Source organism: Rhyacophila brunnea, unplaced genomic scaffold (genome assembly GCF_057557595.1).
Source record: "Rhyacophila brunnea isolate RB1 unplaced genomic scaffold, BYU_Rbru_1.0 scaffold_12, whole genome shotgun sequence".
In the NCBI taxonomy this organism is placed as follows: Eukaryota; Metazoa; Arthropoda; class Insecta; order Trichoptera; family Rhyacophilidae; genus Rhyacophila; species Rhyacophila brunnea.
Window position 1 is genome coordinate 11,014,188 of NW_028232774.1, and position 15,759 is coordinate 11,029,946.

Here is a 15,759-nt window from a genome sequence, read left to right on the forward strand (position 1 = left end):
GTTTGTAGTCAACCTGCATGATCTTCTCCAGATTTTGCTGCCTGGCCGCCTCCAGATGGTCAAACTGCGGCCTCTGCTGTTGTTGACTGGCGGTGTTCGGTGCGCCTGAACCCCTACCGGCCCCCGCTCCCTGCATGCCCTATTAACATAACACAAAGAAGATAATACAATCATCAAACTACCACAAGGGAACAATGTCTTTACATGTAATTACTGGGGGAAGCAAAGAGAGGTAATGCAGGATTTAGAGTTTTTTGATGTTATCATTTACACAGAAAAATTACTTTTTCACTCATTGATTGCAATCCCAGATAGATTTTTCAAATCCGGTATTTCAGGATTAGTGGTCAATCCCTATACCAGATTGATGGAAATGTGAAATTTTAATATGGCCATTTTTTTATTTTAAAATAAGTACCTACATCAATTTTTACTTAAGTATGAATAAGAAAACAAATAAATACATACTAAGTTACCCTATTGTCCGGCAACTTCATCTTGGCTACGTGGCAAAACTGTGAACTACAAACAGCTAATCGAACTTCCGGTTTCAAAAAAGGAACGCCCCCAAATTATTCATTACATTTTTGACAGTCGTATTGGACGCATCTATCAATTTACGTAATTTGAAGCTTTTTATATTCAAAAGATGTCTAAAACAATACGAAGTCATGTTCGAATTATTATTAGTAAACTTTTAATTTATTGTGAAGAAGAAAAAGAGTCCCATTTAAAAGGCGAGCCTATACAATACCATATCACGGGTTGCTGTCATTGTCAGGTATGTCAAAATTCAGTGTTGTAATACTAGAAACATTTCCCCAAAAACTGGGAATTCTGTTTGTATATTATATAGTTGTGTGTATTGTAATCTATTTTATTAATATTTTTGACATATAATAATTAAGTATAAATGATCATTTAAGTACACTGGCAGTGTGATAATAAATTGGCAAGAAGAATATTTTCAAGAATAAACATTATTGGCATTAAATCAATTATTACGGAGATGTAAAATTTACAAAAATGCTTAAAATTATCTAGATATTTATACGTAGTGTATCAATAATTTACAAGAATATTCCAAGGACAGTTTCTAGAGTCATGAAAGAAATGACTACAGCGAGTGCCTCCTCTTCAAAAATCGTTAACGCCTGGAAAAAATAAGATTGCATTGGACAGTATGGACTTATGTACCATACGTCAAAAAGTGCAGGAGTTTTATACTGTCCACAAACAAGTTCCGACGCTGCAAAACTTACTGGTTTCCTTAGTAGAGTGCATGGATTTTCAAGGAAGCAAAGAATTTTTACGGCGACGGTTGCATAAGCTAGGGTTTTAATTTAAAAAAAGCCTTTCTAAAAGAAATGTTATCATATAGAGACACGGCATAGTTGCGTGGAGAACATTCCCACAAATTCTATAATAGTTATGGATATTGCCCCTTACCATAGCATTAAAATAAATAAACCGCCAACTATGGCCAATAAAAAAAGCGTTATGCAAGAATGGCTGAAAGACAATAATATTATATTCGAAGAAAATATGGTTAAAACTCAATGAAAAGAAATAATTGATAGAAATAACCACCACCAAAGTATTTATTCGACGAGCTGATTAAAGAAAAAGGCTCAACAGTAGTTCGTCTACCACCATACTCCTGTGATCTTAATCCAATAGAATTTATCTGGTCACTTGTGAAAAGAAGAATTGCAAGTAATAATGTTGATTGCCGAACAGCTGACACGCAGAGGCTAACAGAAGATGCTTTTGGAACGATAACACCGGACGATTGAAAAAAACAATGTGAACACACAATACATTTGAAAGAGGATTATATGGTAAAAGATAGATGTTGTGAGACTATGAGTGACCAAAGTTTAGTTTTTACTGTCGATTTTGACAGCAGTAGTGAAAGTGAATTAGTATCGAGTGATGATGAAACCAATATGTCTGGTGTAGAATACCTCACATGATGATTGGTTTAATCAATTTTTAATGTCGTGTCCTTGGAAATGTACTTTTAAAAGTTGTGTTGATGACCTTATGACGTTATCAATTATTTTAATCTTATTTGTATTTACGGTTAGTTAACTAATTGTCCTTGTATTTTTAAACCGATAAGTGGGTACATATTGTTTTAAAATTTATAATGTTAGGTGGATATAATTTAATTTATAGAAAATTATTTTCACAGCAGGTATGTGTTTCGACAACAATTTTACTAAAATACGATATAAAAGACATCATTTGTAAATTATAAAAAAATGTGATTGGGTCATCAAAATAATATTGAATATGTTATATCTTTCACTTCTACTTATTTAGTCATAATTTGTGTTCTCCTAATTATTTAATTAATAAATACCTGCAGCAATATTATCAGTTAATGTGAGTTCAATGATATATTTCCTACCAAATTCAATAATTACGCTGTATTAATTATCCTAATATAATAGTAATAATTAAGAGGTGAAATTATTTAAAATAATTTTTCTATTGATACTTATCGAACAATAATTGGACTCCTAAATTAATTATTTGCTGAGAACTTACTGATTGATATAAATAAAAAACCTAATTTCGCGGGATTTGTTTTCTCAAAAAATGACAACACTGAGAAATATTCTATGCGCGACAAGGGCGACTTCCTGTTGTCGCCTAAATAATGTTGTCGTACAGTAGTGATATGTTTTTATTATTATTATCATGAAATAATTTCGGAATATTTATAGTGACGAGTATTGATTTGATATAAAACGTTTTTTCTATCACACCCAGTAAGTATTATGAAACATTACTGGATGGGTCTCCGAAATATATGATTTTATGCCAATTTATATGATTTATTTATAACATATAAAAACTTCCGGTTTTAGTATTTATTCAGAGTTCACAGAGATCAATCAACAATAACGGAGAATACTTTAAACGGTACACAAAAATAGATTAACAAGGTTATATGACTCGCTTGACCAAATAACCAGATGAACTTGCCAAAGAATTAGTTCAGGTAGGTATCACATTTGACAACTAGATAACCATGGTTTACACTAAAAAAGAAACTCAATAGTGTAAGGTGCTTAGTTTCAAAATAGAGGACCTGTGTGATCAAAAGGGTCAGAGCTAATCAGACTAAGCTGACTAGCTGTAAGACTGTGAGATAAAAATTATGGAGTCAACATAGGGTTAAATATTAATCCGTCTACATAGAGCGGGGTCCAGTCAATGGGCAGCGCCATCAGTAGGTCTCTTTTCGAAGTCATGCCGGTACAAATTTTTAATTATACTATTTGATTTGTGAACATTATTAAGTAGGTTTCGTAAGTACGGTAGAATCTCATTAATCTGGCACCCTAATGTTGCCAGATTACTGGAATGTATGGAAACTAGAAACTACATAAAAACATAAAATGTGAAGTACATAATATATTTTGTACTTTATTTAATGGCGGCGCAGATGAAACGGTGTGTGTGTCGTAAGTCACAATCACTAGCCACATCACTTAGATCGCCCCAGCTCAAATAGTCTTGGATAACTGAACATACTGGACCTCAGAAACGTCGGATTAGTGAGACTGTACTGTATATGCAATTCCCTTTTTCTAATATTTACAAATGTGGAACAGGTTAGTTCACCTCTAATACAACGTTATAATGACTCGCAAGCAACAACATGCAATGTAAATGGTTGGCTTGTTCTGTCAAATGTTTATATTAATTACATTACGGCATAATATTCATGTCGTCATCGGGCATAAACCAAGATTAAGCCATCGTGTTATGCATAAGAAGCGGTGCAATAAAATACTTACGGGAGGCATCTGTTGGGGGAGGTTAGCCTGAAGTTGCGGAGGTCCCGGCTGGGTCAGCTGCCCGCCTCCCATGCCCATCGGGTTCGGCTGCGACATCATTATGTTACCCTGGACATTTACCACACATACCCGATATATATCACACATGAAGACCACAGGCAAACGAACAATGTACCTACCAATTTGCAGTTTTGTCATTTTTAGAAAATTAAAAATGTTCGATAATATTTTATAATACATCTCTATCTTGAGGACAACATTGCCTTGTAGGAAGCATCGTTACATGTCAATTATGTTTTGGGAAAAAATCGTTTGAAAAAGCATGAGGAGGACTTTAGTTCCCCGGTGACGTGCCGGCCAGAATATAGAAGTCGCACTATGTACAAAATGTGAAAGAAAGATCTTTCACGTATATTAAGTTGTATTTCTGGTTGTGTTTTAAGTGAGAAAAAAATTATCATTCCATGTATATTGATAAATTAATAATACAATATGTCATGGGGTTGCTGCCAAAAATTCGTAAGTCGATAATTTAGGTATTTAGAGTTAACAACGGATTATGTGTGTATATAGAAATTAGCATTATGTCTGATTTCAGAGGGCATAACTTTCAAATAGCAATGACATTATAACATGATTTTGACACTTACCAACTTTTAGCAGTAACTTACGATATTATATTATGAGTTTCAAGCAATTCTCTACAAGATAACATTTGTAAATTGTTCATTTTTATAACAAGCGGACAGCAGTGGTGTTGAATGTATGCTTGTGGTCTTTTTTACATAAACCTGACACCACATTAACACACACATTATCAGCGAAATCACACACATAGATGACCAGAATAAGGGCATATCAAAATAACAGGTTAAATTCAAAATCAAAAGATAACACATAATATATGAATGGTAAAATAACGATAGTGGCTATTAGTAAGCATATGAGATGTCCCTTTATACAGAAGATGCAATACTCTTAGAATAATTTATAAATGCCATAGTGTCAGCCATAATATAGAAGTCGTCCTATAATATGTTCAGACTTTTTCTAGCATCTTTCTGCAGACGAGGAATTTAAAAACCGTTTTTAAAGACATTTTAGACAAAAAGATGATTGAAATGGTGAAAGAGCATGTAAAATAGCCAAATATATTATATATACAAGTTACACAAATAAGTAGATAAGAAGCAAAAGGGATTCTTTCCAGTCACTCTTCAAATTAGATCAAATAAATTTATTATTTTGAACACATTCGCGGACACGACGTCTATAGACATCATATTTTGTGAGATGTGATATGTACTGTGCAACGGAATACGACACGACTTTTATAAAAGTCGTATTTCGGATTAAAACAATATGTTCTCTGCTACTTGCGTCACGGCGCTAACATATTTCCATTAGATGTGATTCCTATCTTAATCTTACAATGCATAGTGATGCAGATTTGCATCACATTCTATTTCAATCAATAATTAATATGTTGGCATCTGCTGAGGAGTTGATATACTAAAATCTTATAGTATAACTATTATTTTAATTGAGTACATACAAAAAACCTTTTAAAGTTATTATAACCAAAAAATCATTTTTACTTTTGACAGTCGAGTGAGTTGGTTGATACATTTTTTTTTACTAATTTCAATAACAACTTATTCCATAAAAAACGATTGCAAAAGCTGGGAAAAAATTATAATACGATAATACCAGGGTATGTATTTTTTTTTTTTTATATATATTTGCATTTAGAAATCATCAATAAAATATAATATATGATGCATATTTGCATCATCATGCAGTCAGGCCATTTTTATATGGTATCATGAAGTTGTCATTTTCCTTTATTAATCCATATTTTGAATCGAATTTATTGTTCCAGATCAATAAAAATATTCAAAAAAAAAAAAGACTCAAAAGATCGAAAATTTTAAAAATAAAATTTTTAATATGTGTCATATCACTAACATGTGTCCGCGAATGTGTTAATTGATATAAATAACTTATAATACATCCAAAAATCGCTCAAAACTCTATCATTATTTTATGTGCATATCTTAATGTGTAGGTTATGGAGAGAAGCCATTTTAGTTTTGACCTGGGGAAGTCGTGTAATTCGAATTTCGGTGTTGTAATGTTTTAATGATGTAGCAAGGAAATTAAATCTTCCTGACTTGCCACAAATTTATAAATTGGACATTCCAGAAATAAAACTTGGTTAGCTTATTGTATTATATAGTCCAATGAATTCTTAAGTTTATTCTCAGAGGAAAAAGAAAGGGAACATTTAAGCAAGGTTAGGGGGCGTATCTAATTACCGGATGAGGTGGCTGGGGGGGCTGCGGTTGTGCAGCGGAGGGTCCCTGCAAAGCGGCGGGGCCCGTTCCCGCAGCTCCCTGCACATCATTTACTACATCAGTCTACATCAACAGGAAAACAATAACAATGGCAACAAACATTTTGAAAGAGCAAAAAAACAAGACAAAACTTGACAGGAAAGACATACGAAAGACAAAGAATAGACACATTTGAAATATGGCGCTGGAGGCGAATCTTGATAGACTAATGCTGTGTGTGCTCTATTTAGGAGATTTTTTGGTCTTTTTTGTTAAAATACGATATCCAAATATAAAAATCCAAGGCTATATTTACGATGGTAGTGCTAGTTTCTTTCATTGTGTTAATTGTCAATTGATGGAGGAAATGCATTGTATTATTAATTTAATTTAATAAAACACAAAGTTTTATCGTACTTATTCCACTTTTGATATCTGGACCGGTTTCGTCCACCTCAGAAGGACATTCTCAACTCAAATATAACCCAGATATTAATTAATAAAAGTGGAATAAGTATGTGTAATTTATATATGTAATTTGTGTTTTATTAAATTAAATTAATAATGTAGTGCTAGTTATTAATTATCTTTGAATGCAATGCGGTAACCTGTTCCCAATAAATTAAGATTTTCGATTGCATATTTCGTTCAAATTATTATCATTTATATAATAATAATCATTTTTTACAAACAATTTACCATTTTGGATTCAAAGTATGAGCAATAACTAGCACAACCATCGAAGTTTACAGTTTTGTGTCACGACCTGACTATAATAGTGGGCCTTAATACATATCCTAAAAAATGCTGAATGTGTACAATGTGTAGAAATAAAAGAGAATTTGGGTGAATATGTGTGATATATTCTAGCGAGAGAAGGAACGTTTAATCAAGAGTTTCTGAACATTTTTGAGACGTGACCCAGATTAGGGTGATAGTTTTGGTTACGCAACAAAAGAATAGAAAAGATAACAAAATAGAACTTCATTTACTAATGAGTTTAAATTTTTTTTAATTCCAGCCAGAATGCACAAAGACGAAGTGCTTTTACTGAAACTGTAGCAAAGTGATTTAGAAACTTTATATTACAATGAATTGCTCTTGTACATTGATTAATATTGACAACCCACACGCACATAAACACAATGGCCGCGCGGCTTAAGCTTCGGTCTATAATATCATGGGTCCCAAGTACACATATTCTTTTTAAATTTGTGTATGAGTCAGAGTATGCACCTGATAGGTTGAGCAAGTGGCTGACATCCATTTCTCGTAAAAACAAAATCTGTTGATCCTATGATCCTATTAGGATCGGACATGGTCGGGGGGAATATTGACAAAATCTTCATGCAATTAGTCATTTATTTCAAAATTGAATTTCATTTTTTGTACACAATTATCTGGAAGATGTGTATTTTATGAATATACCGATCAATCTATTTATTGAATGACTAATAATAATGTTTTTGTATGTTGGTGAAGTTAATTTTGATAATGTTAGCATACCTTTGAAGAATGATATTTTGTCAGCAAATTCAATAAAAAGAGTGATTGCACCCTTGCATAGATGTATATTTTACGTTGTTAATTTCAGAAAAAACATATTTGCAAAACAAACTGCATGAAGAATCCACTGAGAGTTATAAGTAAAATCAATCTCATTGCGGAATGATGAAATTCAACAGCCACTTGCGTTTTTAAAGTAATTTGTGTACATTTGCAATGGATGTAATTACTTTATTTCTCGTTATTGTTGAAAATATTTCGCGACCCTTTAGTCAAAAACCCATGTAGTAATTCATTTTGAGAAAAGAAAAAATGTGCTACACCTTACGACTCATTTGAGTTTGATATGTATAATTGCATTATTTTTAAACGCCCTACCATTCTAATTGATTATGCGAGAACATATTATTATTTAAACACTGAGCATGCGAGAGACTAATAACAACAATCCGTGGTAGGTTGAACTGAATAGAGGATCGCTTAAAAAAATGCTAATTGCTAAGGGTAGATGAATCTACACATCCAATACAATCCACATAATATGCTGTTATACAATAATTCACGACGCATTTTTTTCTTTGCTAGACTTTGAAAGTTTCTCTAAGCGTCATTCTAATAGTTTTGTTAGTGAAACCAAATAAAATTGAAAATAAATTCTACATTATTTCTTTACGATTTGATTGTGAAGAATATGATAGAATAATAGGTACAAATATTGTAAAATTGATAACATTGATGGCCCATTAAGTACATAACAATAATTGTATTGTTTTAATGTCAATTAGAAGTTTTAACAAGACATAGGCACACACATGGATTTCCCCTTTTATAACTATAATTTCCAATAAATAATCATCTAACCCACAAATGAATTGTTAAAAAATTTAATTAAATGTGCAAAACACAACACATAATAAAAATCGGTTTAATAATAGCACAGTACAAAGTTCCCAAAATAATTTACCATTCTAAGCATGACGTGATGTCAACAACGATCGTGGTTTGCATTTATGGTCGATTTTATGAAAAATGATGTATCGTTGTTTAGCATTCAAAAGGATATTATTAATCAACTTGTTTAGGTAAATTGTGAATGTAATTATTTTATTTTGTATGTCATGATGATTCATTTTTTCACAGATGTACACACCAACACACAGCAGAATGATAATCCAAATATCATGGGGTTTCTACCAAAAGTTGGTAAGTCGATAATTTAGGTATTTAGAGTTAACAACGGATTATGTGTCTACATATATATAAATGTATGCTACAAAAAAAATTCAAGGTCATCCGATATATAGAACATGCACTTAAAACACAAATGTCAAACTTTCAAATTGATTTTGATGATTTTGAGACTTTTAGCAGTAACCCTAAGATATGAGATATTTTTTTTTTTTTTTTTAATTATTAATAACCATGTCTTTGCTTTTTCGTCCAAGGTGGTTGTTAGTAATTTTGAACAATCACAAACACCCAGGCTTTGAGACAAACACATAAATATTGTGTGTCCTGACCGGGAATCGAACCCAGGAACTCTCGGGTGGAAGGCAAGCGCTTTACGCACTGCACCACGAGAGCCGCCAGATATGAGATATTGGCTTCAAAGTTGATAACCTCCTTTTAATTTTTCTTCTAGATTCTGGTTCTCTAAGTACTTTTCCATTTGTTCATTCATAAACTATCAAAGTCAACTCATTTTTCTTAGAAAAATATGATTAGCCGGGAGATTTATTGCAGTCAGTTATATCCATCGGCAGCTTTTTTTATATTCCTCAAACATAAAAAAATATTTTTTTTTAATACTTCTAACGTCTATTAGGCCATTTTTCACCTGCATTTTTAAATTATTTACAAATATGTTTGCAAAAAGAAAATATTCTATTTGCAGTCTTAAATGTGATTCGACGGTTATTTGCAATTATCTCAAATGGTGGATTATGGAAGTAACCAACTTTGAAACCGATTGCCGCATATGTACATTAATGAAAATTAACATATTCTCGTAACTTTATACAGGTATTCCTTGAGTTACGATCTCCTCGACAACATTTCACTTTTCACATTTCATTTTTTTTTACCATTGCAATGCACGCCAGCGTAAAAACAATACACAGAAAATGAAAATAAAAGAATATGGCCCCAAATGCAGAAAGATACTTAAAAGTAAGTGTGTGGCTTAATTCAACAAACCCTTACCTACTATAAAGAAATTTACGATGATAAGAAAAAAGATAGCCCGGAAAGAGTGAGCTCCTATAAAATTTATCAAAAAAACTGGATACATATTTTGTATGAAACTCGATTTACGACAGGTTGCCAAAACAGAACCCCATCGTAACTCGAGGAACACCTGTAATATAAATTATTAGGATTAACGTAATTTATTAGAATTTTATTGTCATCGTTTGTTTCAGTGTGTCCACACTCATTAGAAGTAAATCTTCATAATGACAATGTGCAAATTAACCACGTTAAAATACCAACAAAACCTATTATATAATTTTAAGAAGTGAAAAATTATTGTGTTTTTTAGGACTAGAAAATTGACTTCTTTTCACAGTGAAGGAATATTTACAAAAGTAACAAAAATATGAGCATTTGCATAATAATCAATTCATTGATTTGACAGGAGAATTCATTTCACTTATTTCAAATGTTTTATATTTAAACTTAAATTAATCTAAGGGTCGTTTCACACGGGACACCTGTGTCCAGCCACTGGTGTGTCGAGCGGCTGCATTTACATATAAATGAATGGGCGCATTCAGACGGAGACACACAAGTTCATTTATATGTAAATGCGCGACATCTCGACACACAGGTGGCTGGATACAGGTGTCCCGTGTGAAACGGCATTAACACCTCTTCGCATACCATGATGCTATGACAAAATTTGGTCTCACATTCCTTTCATTCAGGCGATTTTACATACTGTTCAAAAGAAGAAATCATGTTAATGTCTTCCAGAAAACTTGTTCAAGCGGCTTATTCGGCTATTTTTCAAAACAGGGCTGATACTGATTATGCATAATGATGCGGAAAAAATCTATACAAAAAAACACATCACCTGTCCTTGTTTACTGATAATTTGCGTCAGCTTCTGCTGTTGGATGACTTTCTTGAGTCTATCAACAAACGTTGCCTGATTGTTGGGAATGAATCCCAAGTACGCCTTTTTCTCGGCAGCGTAAAGTAATATGAGGACCTTGATATCGCACGGAGACGATGATACAGGAGAGAAGTGTACGCAACCGGCCTGAAAGACATTCACAAAAGAGTGATTTATTATGATATTGACAAAAACATGCATGTGCATATCGCACACTGAGATCTATAGGGTCATAACTGCAAAAAAACCCAAAAATGAATTATAAATGCAGTTCGATAGAAAAAAAATCTATTTTTAATGCTATATGGTATTAACTGCTACTTGGAAGCAGTGGCCTCCTACACAATTGTGTCCATGGTTATTTTACATTTAAATTTTTAATTTAGAGCTATAATAGAGAATACATTATCTTACATGAGGCCTTTATGCCTAAAAAAATATTTCATCTTTGGTACAATATTTATTGTGCTAGACCGCCGTATTTTTCAGCAGTCTACTGCAATTAATTAAATTGTAGTTAATTATTTAACATTCAAACTCAAATTACTCAAGATCATGTTATTTGCAGTTATGACCCTTTAGATCTCAGTGTGCGATATATCTATGAGTTATATATAGATATTTTAATATGTCAAAATTGAATTATGTATTATAAACAAAACGACTATCTTCATCATATTATATTCATGCTGTAAAAATATAATATGATATTAAACTAGATTTTTTAATATACAAAATAGGACATTTAATTGTACATAATACCCATAGGTATAAAATTAAAGAAATCACCAGCTATAACTGAGGGAGTAGTATGAACTTTTTGTATTACATATAACACTTGATAGGGATTCCACAGTTTTTATAAATGTATCAGATTGTGCAGTTTTACAGTCCGGATAAGTAACAAAAATGAGCGGGAGAGGGGCCGAGCGAGACAACCTTATACGAGAGAAGTGATGTAAACACTGTCGCCGATAGAGACCATAGACAATATAAAAATTAGCTATATCTTACCCTCATTGTGATACCATTGTGGTATGGTTGAACCGGTAAAAATAGAAAGATAATTAATATAAAACACAATATATACTACTTATTCCACATAGTTTAATAATAATCAGGACCGGTTTTGCCCGTTTCAATGGGACATCGTCAACTGATAATCGACAAAAAATTCAATATTGCTGGTGTAAATACTAAAATTTGTTAGAAGTGTAACATTCAAAAATATTTCTGACAGCTATATTTAACAGCTGCTAACACCCCCCCCCCCCCCTCCTGACTGCAGGATTCCTACAAGTTTAAATCTCATTAATACTGATTCAGTTAATACTTACATATCCTCCGACCATGACTTTGGTGAGCGAATCTAATGCCTCATTCTGCTGCGGATGGAAGACCACAGACTTGGAGTCTTTCAAATAGTGTCCGCCAATATTTCCAATGAGAAGTTTCGGCATCAACTGCATTATCAGCTTTTGAGGCCACGACTCTGCTTTTCTTTATGAATAAGGATACAAAACATAACTCTCAGAATCTATTGATTGATTGAGGTAGCATTTACTTGTAGAATTCAAAGTATAATATTAAAAAATGGAGCCCCACTAGAATAATATGAATTTACAACATATTACGAATATTTAGGACACTTGCTCTTGACACTTTTTAATCGAAGGCTTAGGAAAAAAGAATTTAGTGTGTAACCGGCAATTTTTAATGATTTGCAGCAAATAGCAATCTTATAAAATCAACACAGCTTTTTAACCAACAGGTATTTCCTATTGATATTTTTAAGAGAAACATCGATGACAATTATAAATTCTCTTAAGTAAAAAGTAAAAAAAAAACCAATATAACCCCCTTAAGAAGGTTAGGTTAGGTTAGATACCTAACCGAATTTTTTTTTTTTTTTTAACGGTACATGTTCAAACACGCGCGGTAACATCATTTTACTCCCTACTTCAATTATAGTTTGTCAATTTATGGCTACGGCCGTATGTTGTAGCTTAACCACTGGGGAATGCCAAAAGAAATGGCGTATTTCAAAAAAACACTACCTTATTCTTAGGTCATTAATTATTTTAAAGCAATCATTATTCGTAGGATGTTTATCACACTTGAATGGTCAAAGACATAGCTTATAATCAGTATCTTTAGAATTATCTTCAAATGTGTTAATCTTGCCCATTTTTTGAATAATAAAAGGCCTAATTCTTGTCAAATTTGGGATCACAGAATTTAATTTTTTATCGTAAATATTTCACTATAATAATGTCGACATAAATTATACTGATGGTTTTATAAATGCGTTTAAAAATTAATAAATGTAAAAAATCTTATCACCACTGCACATTTATGTACTGAAATATGACTATATTCTAAAACATTAGAACGAGAGGTTTAAAAGAATACTATTTTATGTAATAAAAATACTTTATGAAGTCATGAAATGTTTAAAATAAATATAAAGGATAATAAGGCTTCAAAATTATGTAAATATATTATCTAGAACGTTTAAGGTATGTCCAGGATCATGCTTTGAAAATAGAACAAAAGCTCCATTTTGACCTACGCTGAGCATGTCCCCCCTTAAGGCTGCCGTGGAAGAGGGAAGTTTGAAAATCACCAGCATAACTGCATCCACCTGGAGCATATTGCCACTACAAAATGTTACCAGAAATTGTGTCCATTGCAAGCTGGCAATCTGGCTTCTTTTTTCCATATATTATGCTAAGTATATCATGTAAATGGTTATCGATAGTAATAAAAATGAAAGTTTCAACTCACAATTCTGGCTCTCCATCCCGGCATATAGCAGACACCTGGCACGTGACCTGTCTGGTGGTCTTCTGCGTATCGGTGGGGGTCTTCCCTTTCTCGTTCCACTCAAGCGTACCCTGCCAGATGCAGATGCGTGGAGCGGCCAGACTAGCAGCGTTACCGGGAGCGGCTGCTGGATTCGCAACAGGATTACCGGCCGGGTTGGATGAGCTCGCTCCGCTCTGATTGCCGGGCGTTGGTTGGGAAGGATTAGCCGCACCGACTTGAGGAACTTGACCTGGATTCAGAGACCACGCTGATTATTGATACTATCGACTACTCAATGGAAATTGAATTTAAATTCTAATTGATGAGAATTACTGTGTTACTTACTTCAAACTGTACAAGACAAAACAGTCCAGATTGTTATTTTATTAAAAGTTCACCAATATAGTCATAATTATATGTGAAGATATGGGCAATTACCACTCGGCACCTGCTTTCGCATTCAGAAGTACAGTGCCATCGAGAGGTAAAGCCCTCGTTAGAATGTTTGAATTGCATCGAGAGTTTTTGTGAGTGTATTTTCTGCATCATTGCTTTTCTGACATATTCGCAAAATTATGTTTTATCTTCTTTGACCATATTCGTTCTTCAGTTAGAGCATACAGACACCACTCGGCGCCTCTAAGAATCCCTGTCGATTCCCAATCTTATTGGTTCTTAAAATAATATGTAATACCAAAGATGTTGAAAAAACCTTCTTCTATAGAGATGGAGTCTAAATGTATGAGATTGATGAAAATAAAGGACCTCTGGTCTCATTACAGATTGAGTTAGTTACGAGTGACTTCCCATTGCAGGTTCATTTCACATTTCATGGATTTCATATATTGCCATATATCAAAGCAGAAATTTGAATATAAAAATTAGCTTTACATAATATTATATTTCTTCGTCAATGTTATCCTTTTGCATATTGTTATCCTATTGCATGGTGTTGCCCTGCAGCAATAAACTTATTGTTTATATTTTTTGTTTGAATGAAATTTTATTTAAAAACGTGCAAGTTCTCTGCAGTGGACAAAGTGTGCTGACAAAATGGTTACAGTTTTTATTTACAGGTGCTACAGTTAATTTATAATAATAAACATTAACCCTTTCCCGGCGACCGTATTCCAGTAGGATACAGCTAGTACGTAACACATGGGCGACCGTATAGCAGTCAGATACGCAAACCTTGACCTGTGGATAACGCAAGAAATATTTTTCATGCGGCATTGAGAATTTTATTAAAAAATAGCCCGATCCATCCGCCTACTTCCACCTATATAACTTTGTCAAAAATATGTTGTTTTAATTTCATAATCATCGATCTTTCGAACCCTCTCGATCTATTGAGATTCGCCGGTACGATTGCATCAGTTCAAATCTACGCGGTATTTTACAGCGCCTGCGCACTAGGCATACAAAATATTTTCATTCGAGTTGAGTGTGCGCCGAGTGATTTACCTTGTAAAGTTGAATATTCACCGCGATCTTTACAACACCATGTTTGCGGGAATAAAAGACAACCAAAAAACCGAACCGAAAACAATAAATAATGTGTCGTCGAAATATTTCTAAATATGTACTTGAACTTGTGTTCTGGATTATGTCATTTATTTTTATTACTCATGGTCATGTCATCATGTGTCACCCCAATTGTTTGAAAGTCATAAATCGAGCTCATTATTGAAAGTCGTAAATATTTGTAAAGATGCGTCCACACGGAATGAAAAAATATAATATATTATTATATTTTAGTTTGGACGATTGCGAGTTTTACCAATAAATTACGAATTACTATGAAGGAATATATAAAACGTATAAATAAACGTAAGTATAAAAAAAACACACGGGTATAATACAACATAATATAAAATATAAATCATGGAATATTGACTTTTCAACTATATTACATATTATCTTTGCATGCAATTTAATGTTTATAAAATTTTAAAACCTCACGCAAAAAATGTTTTTATAGCACTTAGAAAAAATTACGCAGATTTTACAAAATAAATATTGTTTTTTTTATAAAACATAAAACGACAATCACTAACATAACACAATGCTCAATAAAACTGAAAAGTTTAATCTAGTAAAAATCCAAATTTCACTCAAAAAATAACAAAAGAAATTATTATAATATTTCAACCAGTGTGGACTCAACTTCACGCGAACC

At 32.8% G+C, this 15,759-nt stretch overlaps 1 protein-coding gene across 5 annotated transcripts in view; it reads right to left on the reverse strand.

Moving 5' to 3' along the window:
- MED25 (Mediator complex subunit 25) overlaps positions 1-15,759 on the reverse strand; it is a 62,217-nt gene that overhangs the window by 24,312 nt on the left and 22,146 nt on the right. The window contains exons 12-17 of one of the 5 annotated variants that reach the window (XM_085960762.1): positions 13,560-13,830; positions 12,110-12,272; positions 10,731-10,919; positions 6,134-6,211; positions 3,816-3,923; positions 14-139 (exon numbers count right to left, since the gene is read on the reverse strand). In XM_085960762.1, coding sequence (XP_085816888.1) covers positions 14-139; positions 3,816-3,923; positions 6,134-6,211; positions 10,731-10,919; positions 12,110-12,272; positions 13,560-13,830 — 935 coding nt within the window. Of the gene's footprint in view, positions 1-13; positions 140-3,815; positions 3,924-6,133; positions 6,236-10,730; positions 10,920-12,109; positions 12,273-13,559; positions 13,831-15,759 lie in introns of all 5 variants that reach the window. The other 4 variants (XM_085960761.1, XM_085960764.1, XM_085960763.1 and 1 more) reach the window with 4 other exon arrangements.